The 18357-nt window shown below is 40.1% G+C and overlaps 1 protein-coding gene across 1 annotated transcript in view; it reads right to left on the bottom strand.

Moving 5' to 3' along the window:
• Positions 1-17484, bottom strand: part of LOC109323707 (zinc finger protein 474-like) — a 44190-nt gene extending 26706 nt beyond the window's left edge. The window contains exons 1-3 of the mRNA XM_019555402.1: positions 17307-17484; positions 2452-2576; positions 136-1074 (exon numbers count right to left, since the gene is read on the bottom strand). Of these exons, the coding sequence (XP_019410947.1) occupies positions 136-849 (714 nt within the window). The 5' untranslated portion in view covers positions 850-1074; positions 2452-2576; positions 17307-17484. The remainder of the gene's footprint in view (positions 1-135; positions 1075-2451; positions 2577-17306) is intronic.
• Between the last annotated feature and the right edge of the window lie 873 nt (positions 17485-18357).

The raw sequence follows: 18357 nt of genomic DNA, 5'->3' as shown, positions 1-18357 counted from the left end.
CCTTTGGGCAGGGGGCTGAACTCGATGATCTCCCGAGGTCCCTTCCAGCCCTAATGTCTATGAAATCTATGAAATCTATAATATCTCAGGTATCTATTATCAAAAGAATCACAGATCAGATGTTTAATAGTTTACCTTGTCTGGTATGCCTGGTGCAGCCCCACCTTTTTGTTCACCTTTACTAGATTGATTGTTGTGTGCTGCAAGGCCAGAGCTAGGACCTCTCACAGATCTAGTGTTATTGGAGGATGAAGGGCCCAGACCATTGTCCTTTGGTTTGCAACTCCTTTGGTGCACAGAGAGACTGTCAGGAAGGAAACTGCGTCCACAGTTATGACAAGGCATGAGCTGGGCCTGAGCACTTTGGTATGCTGATTCATTTGCGGCATTAATATCATAGGAACCACCAGTTAGAGCCTGAGGTTTACTGGGTGCTGGTCTTCTGAGATGCTTTGGTAATTTCTCATTTTCAATATGCCACTTCTCCAAGCATTTGGGCTCATGGATGTCCAGAGATTGTGACCCAAATTCTCTCCCACAGATATAGCACACCTTAAAGCCAGGTCTCCTTGGTGGAATGACTGGTCGTTTCAGCTGACTCTGAGACATGCTTGAAGTACTTGACCGTTTTGATAATATTACTGTGCCTGGTCTCCTCTTCCCAGTGCCTGTTTTTACTGTGGAATCTGCACTTACTATTGCTGGCAAAACTGTGGGAAGATTTGACGTACTGGTTGTTGCAACCTGTTTTGAAGGCAGGATGGTAGAAATATTAGCGGGGGCCTCTCCAGCACTTGGCAGAGTTTTATTATTTTTGCTCAAATTCTTTTTCTTTCCAGTTGTTTCCATTAAGAATACAATGTTCCATGAATGCTCTCTCTCTACTTTACACAGGGGGACTTGAGAAACTGAGAAGGTCTTTTGTTTAGTGTGATGCTCACTTTTGTTGACTTCACTTCCCTGAGCTGAACACAGCAGATGCTTTAATACTATATCCAGTTGATCTTCCAGTTCAAGTGGTTTTGATTTGCTTTTTCTGTGCTTTCTTGTTTTGTTCTGGGTTGGTTTATTTTGCTGTTTGTTTGAAAGAAATTAAATGAGATATCAGTAATTAATGTCTTTCGCAAAAGTTGGCAACAAGAGATTTAGCAAGAATAACCTTACTATTATGCCATACTTTCAAATACCATACAAAAAAGAAAGGCCATAACAAATGTTCAACCCATAATTATACCTGCCAAATTATTTTATGATAGAAATCTGAAACTGTAACTTAAGCAGTGTGAAACTATGAGAAGTAAAAATAAATAAATAATGAGTTTGCACGAAGCCCTTTAAATTCAAACTACTGAGCTTCACATAGTTCTATGTTATTAGGAAGTTTTAACTTCATTCCTGGGTTATGTAGTTAATTCATAAAATGTAGTGAATTCATGAAATTTCCCAACGCTATTGTATTCTGCAGCTACTATGTATTTAATCTCTTAGGGTCTTATAGTCAGCTTTTGGTATTTACATGTATATGTGAGGAGTGTCAGGTTGAGGAGATGTGAATCATCCCTTTTTCTTGGCCTTGTGTTTTGGACTCATGACTGCATTTCCTCAGAGAGACAGATTTTTCTCCCTCCTATGTTTATCTTTATGCCTCTCTTAAATAATACTATTTTGAATTTCTATAGCTATAGAGACTTCTATCACTCCAAGGAGAATATGAGGAAGAGATAAAAATTAAAATGTATACTCCACTGACTTACATGCTTACAGCTATCCAACTTTAACTTGGTGTCTTATCTAAAACCACACATCATTACGAATATGACAGACATCTCTTGCCCTACAACTCAAGCTCTAACTTCTGAGCCAGACTGGTTGCCTATCACAACAGTAGTCAAACTTCTTTCCTCTAACTGAGAATAAATGAAGGAGACTTACTATGTAATTTCTTGACACTGTATTTGTATTCCCTTTGTGAGGCCTCAGGTGGGGTCCTTTTTAAATCTGTTTGATATTGCTTGTTTTCTAATAAAATGTAAAAAAAAAAAAAAAAAATTCTTTATGAGACCATGCACTCTTTAAATGGCCAAAGTGGTTGCTAGAGAACAATACTAGTTTCTCCTTTCTTTTCCAGGGTCTGACTTTGTCATTCCTACATATTTTCCAGTTCTTTCCAGGTCACAAGCAAACAATAATGTTTAGGGTAATCCTGCACAGTGGAGCATTATGCCACCCCTAGACTTTCTCGTTATTCGCTGTATTTCCGTGAGAGAAATTCTCCTGGGAGCAGAAAGCCTGACTGTGGCTTGATTATTTTTTAAGTAAATTGTGCTAGAAACACTACATGCCTCATCTCAGGAAAATACAGGAAACCTTGACTATTCATGCTGACCTAAGATTTTATTTTAATCATTTTTGCATATGTAACATTTAAACAAATATTTTCCTCTGAATTACTTTTTATCTCCATGACACCATCCTTCCATGCATTTCTGATTCAGGGTTGACTGGCAGACAAGTTCACAACCACAGATGTAACAAATTTGAAAATCCAGACATCATTCTGGCATATGAAGATGATTCTGTGTAAGGAAAAAAAATACAGGATGTGTTACTGAAAAACTAGATAAAACCTTTAACATTAAATTTTCAAGTAGGTATATTTCTAAATTTGCACTCTAAATTCACAGTGAAAACAAAGAATAAAATTAGCAATACATTTTGGATTATACCACTTCTCTGGGAGAGCAAGAGAATTCACTATATAACCACGAGTATGGGATAATGAACTATAAATTTAGCAAAGTTCTCTTGGGGCAATTAAATAAAAAATTAAAATGTCAATTGGGTTCCAAGATAAACACGCAACCTAATATTTGTTCAGTTTGGATTCATTTCATATTCCTGGATAGATTAGAAGTACAGCTGCCTTGTGTACTTCTGTACATACTACCTTATAATTCATATCCCTTCTTGAACTCAGTTTTCAAACTCAGTTTCCTGAAAGTAAAATTTGATTCTTTAAGGTAGTGTTGTGGAAATGGAGTCTTAGGAATAAAAATAAATCCGAATTTTTACTTTTGTTACCAGAGCACATCCAACCCAGCTATGTTGGGGTGGGCAGGATTCCCTTGTGAGTTACATACCACCAACAGAATTTGAAACTAGGTTCTAAATACAGGGGCAATTCTTTCATGAAATGTGCTTATGCAATCTTGTTCAAGACAAGTTTTATTAATGCAGATGGTAGTGTAAGAGTGATGTTCTAACTGTGATGGTCCACGGTGGGAGGCAAAGATTTCTTTGGGTGATATCTTTTATTTACCTTCCTATGGTATGGTTGGAAGAGAGTGGGGATGTCATATAACAAGATAAAAACCCAGCTAGACCTTCAGCTCCCAATATGAAAGGTTTATTTATAAATCCAACAGATGTTCTAGTCAGGACATGGAATGTACAAACAAAATATAGAGCTAGATTATGTTGCCTTTACAGAGTTACTTAAGAATAAGACTGACTGGTAAAACCTGCAAATATGCTTAATTCCCAACCTAGACTTCCACTTTATTAACTTAATAATTTAGATTATTGAACCAAAGTGATGTGTTTAGAAAATATTCAGTAACTATCACCAGCATTTGCCATGAGAAACCAGATCAAATAAAACAATTTGTGTTGCAATCAAATATTTAACAATAACTCACTGTAGCATTGTCATACTTGACAGAGGATCTCAGAGCCTACAAACATGAATGAGGCTAAATTTCACAACAAAAGAGGAAATCAAGCACAGAGAAGTTATATGACTTATTCAAAAATATGTAGAAAGTCTAAGGAAGTGGCAAAAATTCACTCTGTGTCTTTTAACTGCTAAACTTCTGGTCTTAATAATATGACCCTTCCCTCTGCTAATAGCCTCAGAGTCAGATTCTGGACCAACATAAGAGGCAACAAATTCCAAGCTCAGGGCCAGCCTATTTGTCTTCAAGAATTCAGGTCTCAGCATGTTTAAACACTAGGCTTCTTGCGTTTCTTATTGTTTTTGTATATTCTCTCCTCAATATATACATATATTTTACATGCAAGTCTTTCTAAATTCAAGGAAAGTTATGTGAAACTTCAAACTTATTTGGTAACTTTTATTCCTTGATTTTTTTTAATTTAAAAAAACCCACCACATAATAAGGACTCTCATGGGCAGTTTTAGGCACCCTTCTGCTTAACTAGCATCCTTTCCGTTAACTATATACACAATACAACATGAAAAAAAAACACTAAAGCAAAGCCATAGCAGAAAGATATTTCTTGATCAAGATTTTCCCCCTCTTAATGTCTTACAAGGATAGCATTTAACCTGGGACTTACAGAGTATTTGCTTCAAGAACTTCCTTTTTTTGCAATTGGCTGATTGTACTGCTTGGACAAAATTTATCACTTATGCCTTTCAATGTGTCTAATCAGAATATAGGCCTAATGCTCATACTACAGGCAAATTTAATTTAGATTGTAAGCTCTTTCAGTTACTATTTTATTGCATGAATACACAAGTACCCATCAAACTGGGGCATGATCTCTTGGAAATCCGTGTGCCATCATAAAGAAAAACACAACAAAATATCACCAGAGCGATGCAATGTTCTTTCTGCTGTTAGCCCTACAAAGAGTTTTACTAACACTTCTGGCACAAATATAAGGCTGAATTTTCCAAGGAAATTTGTGACACTTTCTCATTCTACAAAGATTCTTAATAGCTCGATTTCCTTGTACAAAAGGTGTAGCGCGAATATAAGGGCATTGTGTATCCCATCAGAGCAAATCTGTGATATTTATAGGAACACATCTTTATGGGCAACATTTTGTAGTATCCAGCCTACTGGTGAATACTAGTGAAAAAGTTTAGCATTTGGAGTTCATCATCTCTAAACTTCTATTGTATTGTTACATCTTATATTCTGATAATTAAAGTATAAGGTTGAAAAGTTAGTAATTTTTGAGACTGGCAGGTACTTGTATATCCATAGACATACAGAAATGCCATAGTGCTTTTATTTTATGTATCAAAAGGGTTATTTTCCAGAGTTTTCTAGTCACTGTGCAATGTGAAACTGTGAAACAGCCTTGGGAAAAAGGCATTAAAAACTAATGGACCTAGAAATGAAATTCAAACATTTGGGGCTAGCTACTATAGCAAAGCTACACTGGCAGCTAGCTGGTTTTGTAGTGATGGCTCTATGTCAAAGAAATAACTTTTTCCACTTCTGCTCAAGACATTTAAATGCAGAAAACTTCCCTTTCTTTGCTAAGGGTGCATACAGACATTCAGGGAGGTTAGGGGCAGGCTAGATCATGTTAAAAATGTCCATCTGATCTAATATAGTTTGCCCAGGTGCAGCCCTTACACTTAGATCCCTAGTTAGGTTGATCTAAGTGTGAACTGTACAAAAGGATAATTGGATTGGTTCAAAAAAGCAGACCTGATTTAAATTAACCCTACCCACAAGGTGGTCTAATTTAGATGGGGTTGGCCATTTTCAGACTAATCTAACCGTCCTGAACTTCTGTACAGTTCCCAGTGCAGCTCCAGGGCTGAGAAAAGCCAGCTACTGGCCACAGCCCTGGGACTGTGTTTTTCCTACCTCCTCCCTGAGCTGCCCCCACCCTCAGATGGACAACTTCCCCCAGCAGACTGGTCAGCTCCCTCCCCATCCCAAGCTTGCCAAAGCCCCCATCCCACAAGCTGCTCCCAGTGCTCATTTTACTGGTATTCAGCAGTGCCTTAAGCCAAGGAAGCAAGTCAGCGTGGGGGGAGAGGTGAGCAGGTTTGGGGGGTTGGTTCACTGTGGGAGGGGGTTGTTTGTTTTGGGGGCTAAAAATTGCTTTTGGTCTTAGGGGTGGTGGAGAGAGCTCCCACAACCTCCCAAGCCCCCCCCTCCCCAATCCCATGAAACCCTCCCAGAGCCCACCAACCCCTCCACAGACCCTACCTACCACCCCAATCTCCTGATCCCCCCTGTAGACTCTGTCTGCTCCCTCAGTCCCACCTAAAGACTCTGCCTACACTCTGTTCCAACTGATTCCTCCCACTGTCCCTGCCTGCCCTCCCCGATCCTACCCCAGAGCCTGTTTGCCCCTGTAATCTGCCTAAGCCCCCCAACTAGCCCTCCCCATCCCAACTTACTTTACATGAGGTGGCCATTTTAAATCAACCTCCCCTAATCACCCTGAATGTCTGTATGTAGCCTACGTGCCAACTATATAGCAAAGGACAAGAAATGTTGTGTGTGAGTGTGTGTGTGTGTGTGTGTATACACACGCACACACACACACACGTACATACATATAAATGTATATACATGTATATACATATGTGCTTTTAGGTTTATATAGATATATATATCTATATAAACCTAAATATATATTTATATATAAATATATATAAACCTAAAAGCACATTCCCTTTCATAGCAATCTGAATTTTCTGACCATTGCTTCCCTGGAGTTCAACTCTCTACCCCACAATTGTCAATCTCCATTGCTGAGTAAGAGCTATGGATCTAGAATGTACACAATTTGTATTAATTGTCAAACAGGGCCTAACAGCAGGATTGTTTTAACTGCAAGGCCCTTTCAAAGAATGGGAATATTTCTAGGGAGGGTGACCTATTGGATGAACACAAGTTGGGCGATAACTTAATTCCTCAAGAAGGTCCAGGCTAATGGAGACATAGGGAAACTTTTAGGATCCTGAGAAAAAACGGAGATAAAAATTATTGGAGGGTCATGGGAAGGGAAAAGTTCAACTAAGTCTCAAAGACCCCTGCACCTTGCAAGTTTGTGCTTATCACTACATGTTCTATTTAATCAATTATGACAAAATGATCATTATGTTACCTGAAAAAAATTTAAAACAACTTCAAGCACTGATTTTCATTTGACTATTAGGTGACTCAGACTATTAGCATTAAGAATGAATCAGCCAATAAAAGACGGTATAAACAACCTATTAACAATAACATCTATTGTTGGACTTCCAAGCTCACTGTTGTAAATACTTCATAACAGAGTTATGCTTCCTTGTGGGAATTACAGCATTTGGTCTATGTGTCTTCCTGCCAAGTGGACAGTTATTTGTTGGAGAGTATGAAATGCAGTGTACTATGTTCAAATTTATTTGAACAATTCAAACCCACATTTCTTTAGGTTAATAACAAAATGCATTCAAATCCTTCAGAGTTTGGAATTAAAGTTTCTGTACAGAACACGACACAAAACATGTTTCTTGTTTTTCTTTCCTAGATTCATAGATCGTAGAGTCAGAAGTGACCACAATGGATCATCATGTCCAACCCCTGCTCCTGGCGGGAAAGAAGACCGAGGTCAGACGACCCCAGCCAGGTGACTATCAAGCCTCCTCTTGAAGACCTCCAAGTTAGGTGATAATACCAACTCTCTTGGAAGCCCATTCCAGATTCTGGCCAAATGTTACAAGAGTTTGATTAATACAGTGGAAATGAGTTATAGTTTAGTATCTTAAATAGCAATGCTAGCTGAGTGCCATACTTTAAAATATGGAGTTGTAATGACAGTCCATTCTAAAATACTGGACTCGTATGATCCAATAAAAAGCAACTGGAATACTGCAATGGCCAGCTCAGCTTCAGGAAATGAGTGGCATGTTATATGCATTATAGCAAAATAAGAAGGCTGAAATCAGCATAAGTTAGACCACACACATTCTTATTCTCCAGTAAGAACAAGACCTATAGCAGTCTTTTCAAGTGATTCTAATCAAAAGTCAGAATACTGACATTATCATTTGCTTTCTCTATTGCTATTCTCTCCAAGCTGTCAAGAGTGTAGGTTAAACAATTGGTTTGAAAGGAAGGGTTCTACCATTAGTTGGAAGAGGAGGGTTTTTCACTTAAATGGCTGCTGTTCTTATTGTTTAGGAGTTATTCCATTTCTGTGTTGGAACCAGGAATCAAAGTCCACACATACGTTTCCTATTTCCCCCATATAAAACTCTTCCTGAAGAGCCTCTCTGTTTTCTCCTTTCTCTAAAATCCCTTATGTAAACAACCCCTCAAAGCCCATTATCAGGCCATTTTATAAGCCTGGATGCCTTGACTGAACTCTACTGAACAAAACATATTTGTGCTGAGCAGGGGATTAAATTGGCTGCTTCTTAACGAGTCCTCAACATTTCAGCTTTCACTTAAAGAGGAGTTCCATGAGGAAAATTCACAACTGAAAAAACAGTATTTACCTTGTAGAAAAAACACATTGCAAAATGCTTCCTTCTGCTGGGAGAGAACATGCTTCTTCACTAGTAAGATGAAAAACTAGTTGTGACAACTGGGGGAAATCTGTCAATGTACAGCATGGACATTTTATTTTGTACTGGGGATTATTTGTACGTGTCTGTCAGACTGCAAATTTGGTTTGAGTGTGGGATGTGGCTGTCTTCTTTGATGTCCTTTTGCCTCCATATTGACCTGAAACTCACAAGAAGTGATGGGAGAAGTTCCTTCACCTGGCACGGGGCTAACAATTGGGGTAATTAAATGTGGGTGAAGTACCATTGGCCAAAGTGTTGGCTATTTCCCAGGGTAAACCGGTTTTCATATCTGAACTCTGGGAATGGAGGCTGTTTAGAGATTCACCTGACAAACAGAATGGAAGCTTTTAAAATACCGAGTCGATCATAAGATATTTTGAAAGAGAGAGAAACTACATAAAATGGGCAGAGGAGGAAAGAGAAAGATGCTCTAGAGTATAAACTATATGCAGATGGACAGAAAGAATCCTGACCCCCGTAGAGGACTGACACCAGCCCAAAGAATGCTCAAGAGACTGAGCTGGGGAACTTGGAGTAACAGAGGCAGCAAAATATTATTATTTTTAAAATGGAGCTTGATTAGTTTATGAAAGGGATTCTACAGTGGGAGTCTAGAGGCAGAAGGGGATTGCATTCCAGACCCTTCCAGTCCTATGTCCATATGCAAGCTAGGGCCTAACTAAAACAAATGAGGTTTTTAAAATCCTTACAAAACCTCTGCTTGCTTTCATTATCTCTTGCCCCTGAAATGCTAAAAGAAATGGAAAGTGCCCATACGGCAGGAGCTCTGGGAAAGGCTGCATTTAAAATAATGGGGGAATCTGGGGGCGGGGAGGTGGGTAAATTTTGGAAGCCTCTGGCAGCTGAACTGAAAGGACCCATTTTTGCAAATGCAGATTATGGCTAGACCAAGGAAGTGCGCTAAAGAGGCTAAAGCCAGAGTCAGCAGGTCTCAGAAGGCCCAGTGAAGCTAAAACACATAGGTCTCTGCATGGTGGGATGTAAACAAAGCAGTCAATTGGGCACCCTCCTCAGGCTGTGACTGTCATGTAAGAAAATGAAAAAAGTACATCTTATTAAAAAACTTCTGTGTCAACACATATTAAGAGAAGTCCTATGTGCCAAAGCCCTTATTCAGGGAAAACTCTCACTGGTTAAGAGAGAATTTCACTTAGGACTGTAGAATTTGACCCGTTGCCTGCCTTCACTGCTGTCCACAACTCTTCACTTTTTGTGCTTAACCTTCACTTGATGGCTGTAGTGAGAATTCCTACTTGGGACACAAAATTTATTTTCACATTGACCAGTGGAACACTGGTTGTCAGAAAAAGTTATAATCTTACTTGTGACATCCAATTATTAAAAAAAAAATATCTCACAAATAGGTTTACAATCATCATCACCAATTTAATTATGTAACAGTAGCAAGTTGAAGTCCTAACCCTGGGAACATGATTCCCCTGTACTAGGCTATGTACAAATACATAGTAAGAGACAGTGTGTCCCATGAAGAGGCTGTAAGCTAAATAGACTAACAAAAGACAAGAAGAAAAGTAAAGTGATTTGCTCACAGGCACACAGAAGGTCAGTTGCAAAGGCAGGAACTGAGTATATATTTCTTGACTGCCAATCTGGTGCTTTACACATGAAACCCTAATGGAGCAAATGCTGCTTTAGAGCTAGCTAATGTTTTCAAAAGTTGGTTACTTAATCATACTCACAAAAATGTGCATGCACATCTGGGATTATTAAGGGCAGGATGCCCACTTCCAATGCAAATATCCATCAACATCTGCAAACTAAAGTTCCTTTGCTTGCAACAGGTGATGCTTTTTGCTTCTCAAAATGTGGTATTTTTCTTACATTAACACAAATGTCTGCAATAAATACTTATGGAAGATACAGAAAATAAATGCCATACGTTACAGGCATATTTTTTCAGTATTAAATGGTTTTCAAACTTTTCCACAAGCCTTCTAACTATTTCTTAAGGGAAAACATATAATACTAAATAATAGATTGAAATAGCACTCTTTGTGCTAAAGTTGCCTTATACTGCTCAATTTTTAAATTGGGCTAGAAATCTGTGATATAAGATACTTCAAAACAGTTTTTAAACAGTGTGGGCTAATCTGCTGTATTTTATTATATGACATCTTTTAACTGAAAGACAAAAAGCAAAAAATAAATACTTTCTAACTATGTTCTTAGCAAATCCATCCAAATTCAAAACCTTTATATATTTCCTGTATATTATATTTTTCGCCAGATGCAGCCCATTAGGCCATTCTATCTGGCCCGCGGGGCCCCTAAAAAAATGATAAAATTAATATTTATCTGCTGCTGGCTGTCTGTCATGTGGCCCTCGATGGCTTGCCATAACTCAGTAAGTGGCCCTCCACCCACAATAATTGCCTGCCCCTGCGGTAAGATCTAATATCACAGGAGCCTGGCTTAAATCTCTTATGAGTAATGCACTCAAAAATGTCCAGAAGTGAAGCCTGTTCAACAAGAGAGGCAGCCACATGTGTAATAGGCACTAAGGGATGTGACACCCCCACAACTTGTCTGCAGAACATGGGTTGGTCTCAATACCTTCATTAAACAGGGATAGACACACTAGCTGAGGGCAAGTACTCTTTAGTAGCTGTGAGTCTCAGATACTAAAAAGCAGTATTGTGTAGATAAACAAAAATAACATTGTACTATCCCCTAATTAAACAGCTAGAATAGAGCCAGTCAGGAATTTTCTGGCCATATGTGTTTTCCTGATCAGAAAAGGTTGATTAGTCAAGATGATTTCTTTTTGCACAATGTTACAAAGTTCAATAAAATTTTTATAGTGTAAACCACTTTTCAGAACAAAAGAGAAACTGACCCTTGCCCAAGAGGTCAGGCACATGGTATGTAGGAGTGAGGTCCCAGCTTTTAATCTGGGACAGAGCAGGTACTTGAATTTTGATCTACCATCATCCAGATTAGGGCATTCACTGGTGCAGTGGGATGGGGTGGGTCTCTCCCTTGCACTGTTTTTTTGTATGATAAATTTTGAAGGGTCTCTCTCATGGAATAAACAACTTAAAACATCTTAGGAACTTACCAAGGTAAGTTCATGACTGTATTTGCTTGTTGCAGTGGAAAGCTTGAGTGAATGACCCAGAAAGTTGTTTTTTTCCTGCATGCTATCCTGACACAGAAGAGAAATGTTTTTATAATCTCAATTTTTTGAGAGATAAAATAATTGTTTTCTGTCTAGTTCTGAAAGAGACTTCTTGTGACTTTAATAAAATTTATTTTTATTTGTGAGCAACTGTGATGATAGCAGAGCAAATAAAAAAATAATTTATCAACATTTTCATGAAAAAGTTACTTCTTTTTTCTTTGAAAATTTTCAAAATGCAAAGTTTTGGGACATGCTTTAATAAAGATGACATTGTCCTTAAATCTACTGTGAGTCCTAAGGATTTGCATTACATTACATGATTATCAGCTTAATCGGGCCTTAAGTAGTAACCTAGCTACACATTCAATTCAATTTAAGGCGTGGTAATAGAGTAAATGAGCCACAAAGTTATTCCCATAGGTGACTTGTAGGGAGGGCATGGGGGGGAGGCATGTACCCCCCCACCCCAAGATTGGCACTTGAAGGCTGGGGAGTGGGGAGTGATGGCTGGTTCCCCACCCCACAAGATTGTGGGGGTACTGAGAGAAGCGCTGCCAGCACTTTTGCCGGTGGTGGAGATTGACCACTGCTTGGCGACTGGCTGCTGGGGACTCCCCCCACTCCAGTATCAGGAGGCATCAGCTGCCCATATTGTCTGCCATGGAATGCCCATGCCATGTGAACTTTGGCACACAGCAAGTTGCCCCGGGTGGGGTAGGGGAGACTGGGGCCGGCACTGGGCTGGCCTCATCAGCCTTACCTGGGACCCTGGGGGCCTCCTGGGGCTGCAGCTGAGGTGATTCTGCTGCACAGAGCCTGGCTGGCAGTGGAGTGTGGCTTTGGGCAACCCAGCTCTGCTTTTCAGCAGTATGTGCTGGCCAAGCGTGCATTGCTCTGTTTTTATTACTGCCTTTTTTTTTTTGACTCATGGATATCTGCACATACTGCACAACTGTGCTCATCTGGATGCGTCCCCAGGTTTCAAGTTGCCGAGGCAGGTAATCATGATCCCAGGCTCCCCCTGCATTGGCAAATGGGGCATGATTGGGATTTAATCCCTAATTGCAAAATCATGCATCCTGCCATGCATGTGGCATGTCAGGAAGTGCGAATGTTGGGATGGTAGATTAGATCCTGTCAGGGACCTTAGTGAAGCTTTTTGTTCAAGAAGTTATTTCTTGCTAGGAAATGTATTTTCTTTTAATTTCCTTGCAAGAGCGAATGACTTTAAAAAAGGCAGGTTCTGGGTTAGATATCTATGCATGAACTCTGTCTTCTGTTGGTTGTCTCCTTCAGTGGACACATTTTAGGATTAGTGCATGTGATTTGTGTGTATGCACCTGTGCATGTTCAGTGTACTATTTAGTTTGAAATGTGCAGCTTGCTGGTCTATAGACAGCATATCTGCATATGGAGTTTACTTTTTGGAAGAAAAAAAATTGTCTTTGTGCTGCTTCTAATCAAGAAAGCTTATAATTACCCTTCTGGCTATGTTTAAAGAATGCTCATATTGAAAATATTAATTATCATTTTCTAAATAAAATAATGCACATACATTTACTGACATACTTGCTAATTTTTACAACGTCCAAAAGATTTGGATTCTATATTTATCCTTGTATTTTATTACAAGCAGTTACTACTTGATGCCAAAATCTATTTGTAATTTTTTGAGCTGAAGATCCTTTTACTCTAACCTAGTAGCACTTGTTTGATTTATTCTCCTCATTTTGTAAATCAATTAATCCTGTATTCAGCCCCCAGAAAAAAAATGAGAATAGATATAAAAGGGGTCCAAAGTTGAGAGGCACAGAAACATTTCCAGATGGAGACACTGAAAGATCAGGCAGCAGATTCTTTGAGAATGCAAATTTTTCAGGCTAAATAGCTGGAAAAAAAGTTCTTTGCAAGCTTTCAGGCATAAACACCCTTCTTCAGGCATATCGAGAGTCTGCTGGTGAATTGTGTGCTCTCCTGCATAGAATAGAAGCCAAAATGCAAAATGCAGGTCTGTGACAATGCAAATGCCTGGCGGTGAGGATCACAGGGGTGGAAAACAATACTGTGCATAGTGCCAGTTACTGCACATTTATGTAGTACCTCATATTAGAGGTAATAAACTTAATACACAGTAGCAATAGCACATTAATGCATGTATAGACATGGCCAGTGAGGTGCTGTTGGCACATTTGACTCTGTAAAGATGTTACTTTGTGCCTGATAGCCTCTGCTGTGTTGCCAGAACCCAACTGAGTTTCCCTTGCAGGGATTGATATTTGCAATGCTTATCTTGCCTAACGCCTGTTTTTCCTAAAAGTATCACCATATATACATGTTAATTAATACAGTTTAAACTGCCTAGTTTGGACTGTCTTAGTCTGTATTAACTTTCAATGAGGATTAGTTCATTTGGATTGGAGCTAATTTTAATTCAGACTACAAAACATCCACATATATACAGTGATGGCTGTAGTCCAGATTAAACCTAGAAAAATGTAACATGTATAAATAGCCTACTGTAGGGTACCTGTAGATCTGTAGGACACCTGCTCCAATGTGCTGTAATTACAACGTGTGCTAATTAGCATACTCCAGCAGCCTCGGCATCTCATGTACTCAGTGTCACCATGCTTCAAAATGGCCTTAGGAGAACTTTAACTAAAGCGCATCAAATAAGCTTTAGTTAAAAAAAACCTGCTGCCATTCTGAAGTGTGGGATGCTCAATACACAAGACACTGTGGGCACTTTAATTAGAGCAGCTCCTGAGAGCTGCTCTAATTAAAGTACCCCACCCCCTGGAGTATGATTAAAGATGCCCCTCGTGATTCAGGTAAGAGTGTTAACTATTAAATCCCTTCCTGCTTTCTGCTATATGTAAATAGCAGTTAAAGGCCTCGCATTCAAAAACTGTTTGGACTCAATTAATGTGAGCATATCACAGCATAGAGTAGTAGGGAAGCTGTAAGAAACAGAGTAATAATTTACCAGATGTCCCAATCAGCTGCAAGTTGATGATGAATTTTTAATACCTGTAACAGGGAGCTCTCTCGGGGCTAGCCTGCCATAGGCCCACCCACCTGTTTATGGGCCAACCACCCGCCTCCTCTTCTGCCATGCTTTGATGATACATAATTATGGCGTTAATTAGGCAGGAGGCTGTCCATTCTTGCCCCAAAGCCAGGGGGCACTATCTGCGGCTCCATTTCTTCCCTACACAACAGCCCAAGCCTCACAAATGGCATCTAGATGACACAATGCTCCTGGCCTACAGCCGGACAAAGCTTAGCCCTTGTTGTCAGGCCTCAGATACACACACACACACATTCATACCACCCTCCTCTCACTAGGGCCTCTCACACTCCACCCCGTCTTACAGGGTCTCTTTCATGCATTGACAACTTATACCGCCTTGCCCCCTTCCAGAGCAGGCCCCTTCAGCCACAGGCTTTATCTAGCTTATACCTTGGGTGGCAGACATACCATCTTTTGGGCCTCTCCCATGACCCTCACTGGGGTAGTGGCCAGCCAATTACCCAACTGGGTCCAAGCTTGCCCTGGCCCCACCCAGAGCAACTCTATACACTCACACACACATACTGGGTTCCTGGGCCTCTGGTTTCCCGCTCACTGGGGCTCCTCATCTCCACCCCCTCACTGGGGCCACAGGGCTTCCCTCCTTGGTGGGGGCTCAGGTGGCTGTAGCTGTGCCAGACCCCATCTGGGTATTATACCCTCCTTGGGCTCAGGTGGCCATAGCCATGCCTGCCCCTCTTGTGCCCACAGTATTGTGGGGGCTAGGGATTAAGGCAACCTACCCCACCTTTCACTGGCATGGTAACTGGCCTGGTATTTCCTGGGGACTCCTGCATCACTGGGAGCCCCACCAGGCCACCCACTCCTGGCAGGGTGCAGTTTTAGGTCATGCCCAGGACCAGGAGCCTCCAAACCATCCCCCTAAGCTCCTGCCCTTACCTCCAAGATGTTACATACAGCCTTTCAGCCAGGCAATGTTCCTGCCTGGCCTGCCAGCAGTGAACTGCTCTGTTTATATTGGTGGCCAGAGTTCTAAAATGGCCACCGTAACCAAGCACCTGCTGGCCCTTAAAGTGGCAGGCACCAACAGTGTGCCACAATACCCTTATCTGAAAAAATATTCCTGTCATTTTTTAAAAACATGGGCTTCTGCCACAAGAAAAATGTCTCTTTGCTACAGCGTCAATGTTGACTGACTGTCATCAGTATGGGATGCCACAAATAAGATCTACTGGTCTGAGTACTTCATTGTTCCCATTATGCTTTGATGATTTTATAATTTTACTACTTTTAGTTTTGCTTTCTCCTCATTTATGTTGTTATTCATATTATTTGTTTATATATCTTGTTTTCTGTCTTGCAATTCTTCAAATACCAGATTTTCATTCAAATTCATGAGTCTATGGAAAAATATATAGAACAGCAGCCTGAAATACCCTAAATAATGTCAGTTAAATGAAGAACAATGTAAAATATGCATACCCAAACTCTAAGCTGCAAAATAAGCTTCATCTAGTTAGAAGCCCAACATTCCTTTTCCAAATCAAATACTAGATTCCTGGATTAATGAAAATGCCAAATGAAATAAAACACTAGTAAATTTTGCACTGATGTCAATTATGCTAATAATTTGAGCAAAAACTCTATCAGCTATATCCCTGGAGAAGAGATCATTTTATGTGTGTCAGCATAAAGTTAAATCACAACTGGAAATTTTCAACAAGGAACATATGTAGTTTCATTTGTACTTTTTTCTGTGATGTGTTACGGTCAATAATTCACATGCCAGTTGTGGTTATTCTGCTCATCAAGTAAGGTCTTTTAACTTCCAGTATCCAAAATGTTATACATTATGATTTTTTTTTTTGCACTTTCCCCCCTCCTTAAATACCAGAACAATCAAATTTGGTTTTCATCTGAAAGAAAATGGAATGAGGGAAGGAAGCTAAGCATGGTTTGCCTACAGAGCCTATGTATCTGCCCTGGTGGCCTGTACAAATGAGATGTGCTAAAGAAAGAAAGAAACTTCATAAGCAATTAAATTGTCAAATAGTCACAAATCAACCAATGTTGGTGGGAAAAAAACTACTTAAACCTGTTCTCCTCAATAATCTATTTTCTTCAAGTCTCAGAGATCTGTAGGCATCCTGCACATTGGGCTATTTGTGTTTGATTTCTGGGGTGAAAGAAGGGGCTTAATTACCCAATCGTCACTGTGACATTGGAAAACGTGATCATGTGTCTAACCCAACATGAATTTGAGGTGTAACCAGATTAACTGAGTCCTCCAAAGCCACAGAGCAAGAGCATGGCAGAGCTGCGATTTGAATGCAACAGTTCCCAGAGTTCAGATCTGTATTCAGTCAAATAGACAGCCCAGCTTTCTTAAGGGCCAGAAGGATTACTTCTATGCAAACATCACAAACATGGTTTTCATATTTCCCCACTCACTGCCTGAGCTGGGAGCTTTATTATTTTTCTATCCTGTTACCTTTAAGGCATTCATGGAATCATCTGAACTGAATGGCCAGAGAGTCTGAAGGAAGTACATTGACAATTTACTCTAAAAATTATCCCTGTTTAAAAGGGTGTAGGCAGCAAAATTTAGATCTAGATCCTAATTTCCCCCAAGAACATGGGCATTTTGATTCTGGATTTTGATTCTTGCTCCTGTCTTCTTAAAAAGAGAAACTCTGCAGCTTAAGCAACAGATTTCGAAGACCATAAAATAAAGCACATTTTCTCTAATTCTCTACAAAAACTTTTTCTTGTCTTACCTTGTGATCGCAGCACTTAAACCCCCACATTATGATCCCCCTGCTGTGTTACCAACAACAGGGCTTGAAAGGCTAGAATTTTCTGGTGCCATGGAAATGGGAGTCTCCCTCTCCTCTCCCAGGTGTTGCCCAGCAACGTGTCAACAAATGTGAATTCACAGAGCTCTCAGAAGCTGATTGGCTATCTTCATTGTTTGGTGAGAAAAAGGAGCAAGAAGCAGGGTTTAGGACCAACCAATGGGAAAGATCTTTCCATAAGCACTTTCAGTAGGAAACCTGGGAGCTCCTTCCATCGTCTTCCAAGGGAGTCTCAGTAATGACCTGCAATTTAGGAAGTGTTAGAAAAAGCAACATCTGGAACCCTTGCTTCCCAGTGAATTCTGCGTACCACTGACCTGCAGCAGGTGCTTATGAGAGGGGCAAGCAGAAGGAGCTGCATCTGGACCTTCCCTGACCCAGTGGTTGCACAGTTATAATATGCGAGAGGTTGGAAGTGAAATGGAAAATGTTGCTGGATACACTTACGTACAGTCAGACAGCAGTGTACATTAGCTGCATGTCAGCCAGAAAAAAAAAAGCTTTGGGCCAAATCCTGAAAATTAATGGACCATATCTTCTATGATGCACCAGGTCCACTCTCCAGTAAGGGAGAGTGTTGTATCATGGGATGTACAACTCGTTCAGCCCATAGAGGAGAATGGGAGCATATGGCATTTAAATTACAGCTTCCACAAGGCACCACAGCACCATTTAGAACAATAATATTCTAGTTTTCTGTGAAAATATTTCAACTGTTGAAATGTTGACACTCCCTCCCTCCCCTCCCCCCCACCCCCATGAAGTTTTCTGCACCTCTTTCAATGAAGAAGAAAAAGCATAGTTATAGCATAGGGATGCTATATGTATGAAGGTCATGCTGCTTGGTAATAAATCCATGGGGCTATCCTCATTTAATCTCTTCTTATATTTATGCAAATAAATAATAGCTTCAGTTTGTTGTGAATCTTGACAAGAGCTATGGTTTATGTGCTGCTAAGCAACAGAGGTGTAT

The sequence above is a fragment of the Crocodylus porosus genome, unplaced genomic scaffold, assembly GCF_001723895.1.
Source record: "Crocodylus porosus isolate Cpor-Errol unplaced genomic scaffold, CroPor_comp1, whole genome shotgun sequence".
NCBI classification, from domain to species: domain Eukaryota; kingdom Metazoa; phylum Chordata; order Crocodylia; family Crocodylidae; genus Crocodylus; species Crocodylus porosus.
Note: the sequence above shows the minus strand (reverse complement) of the source record. Positions and strands in the feature narration are given on the sequence as shown.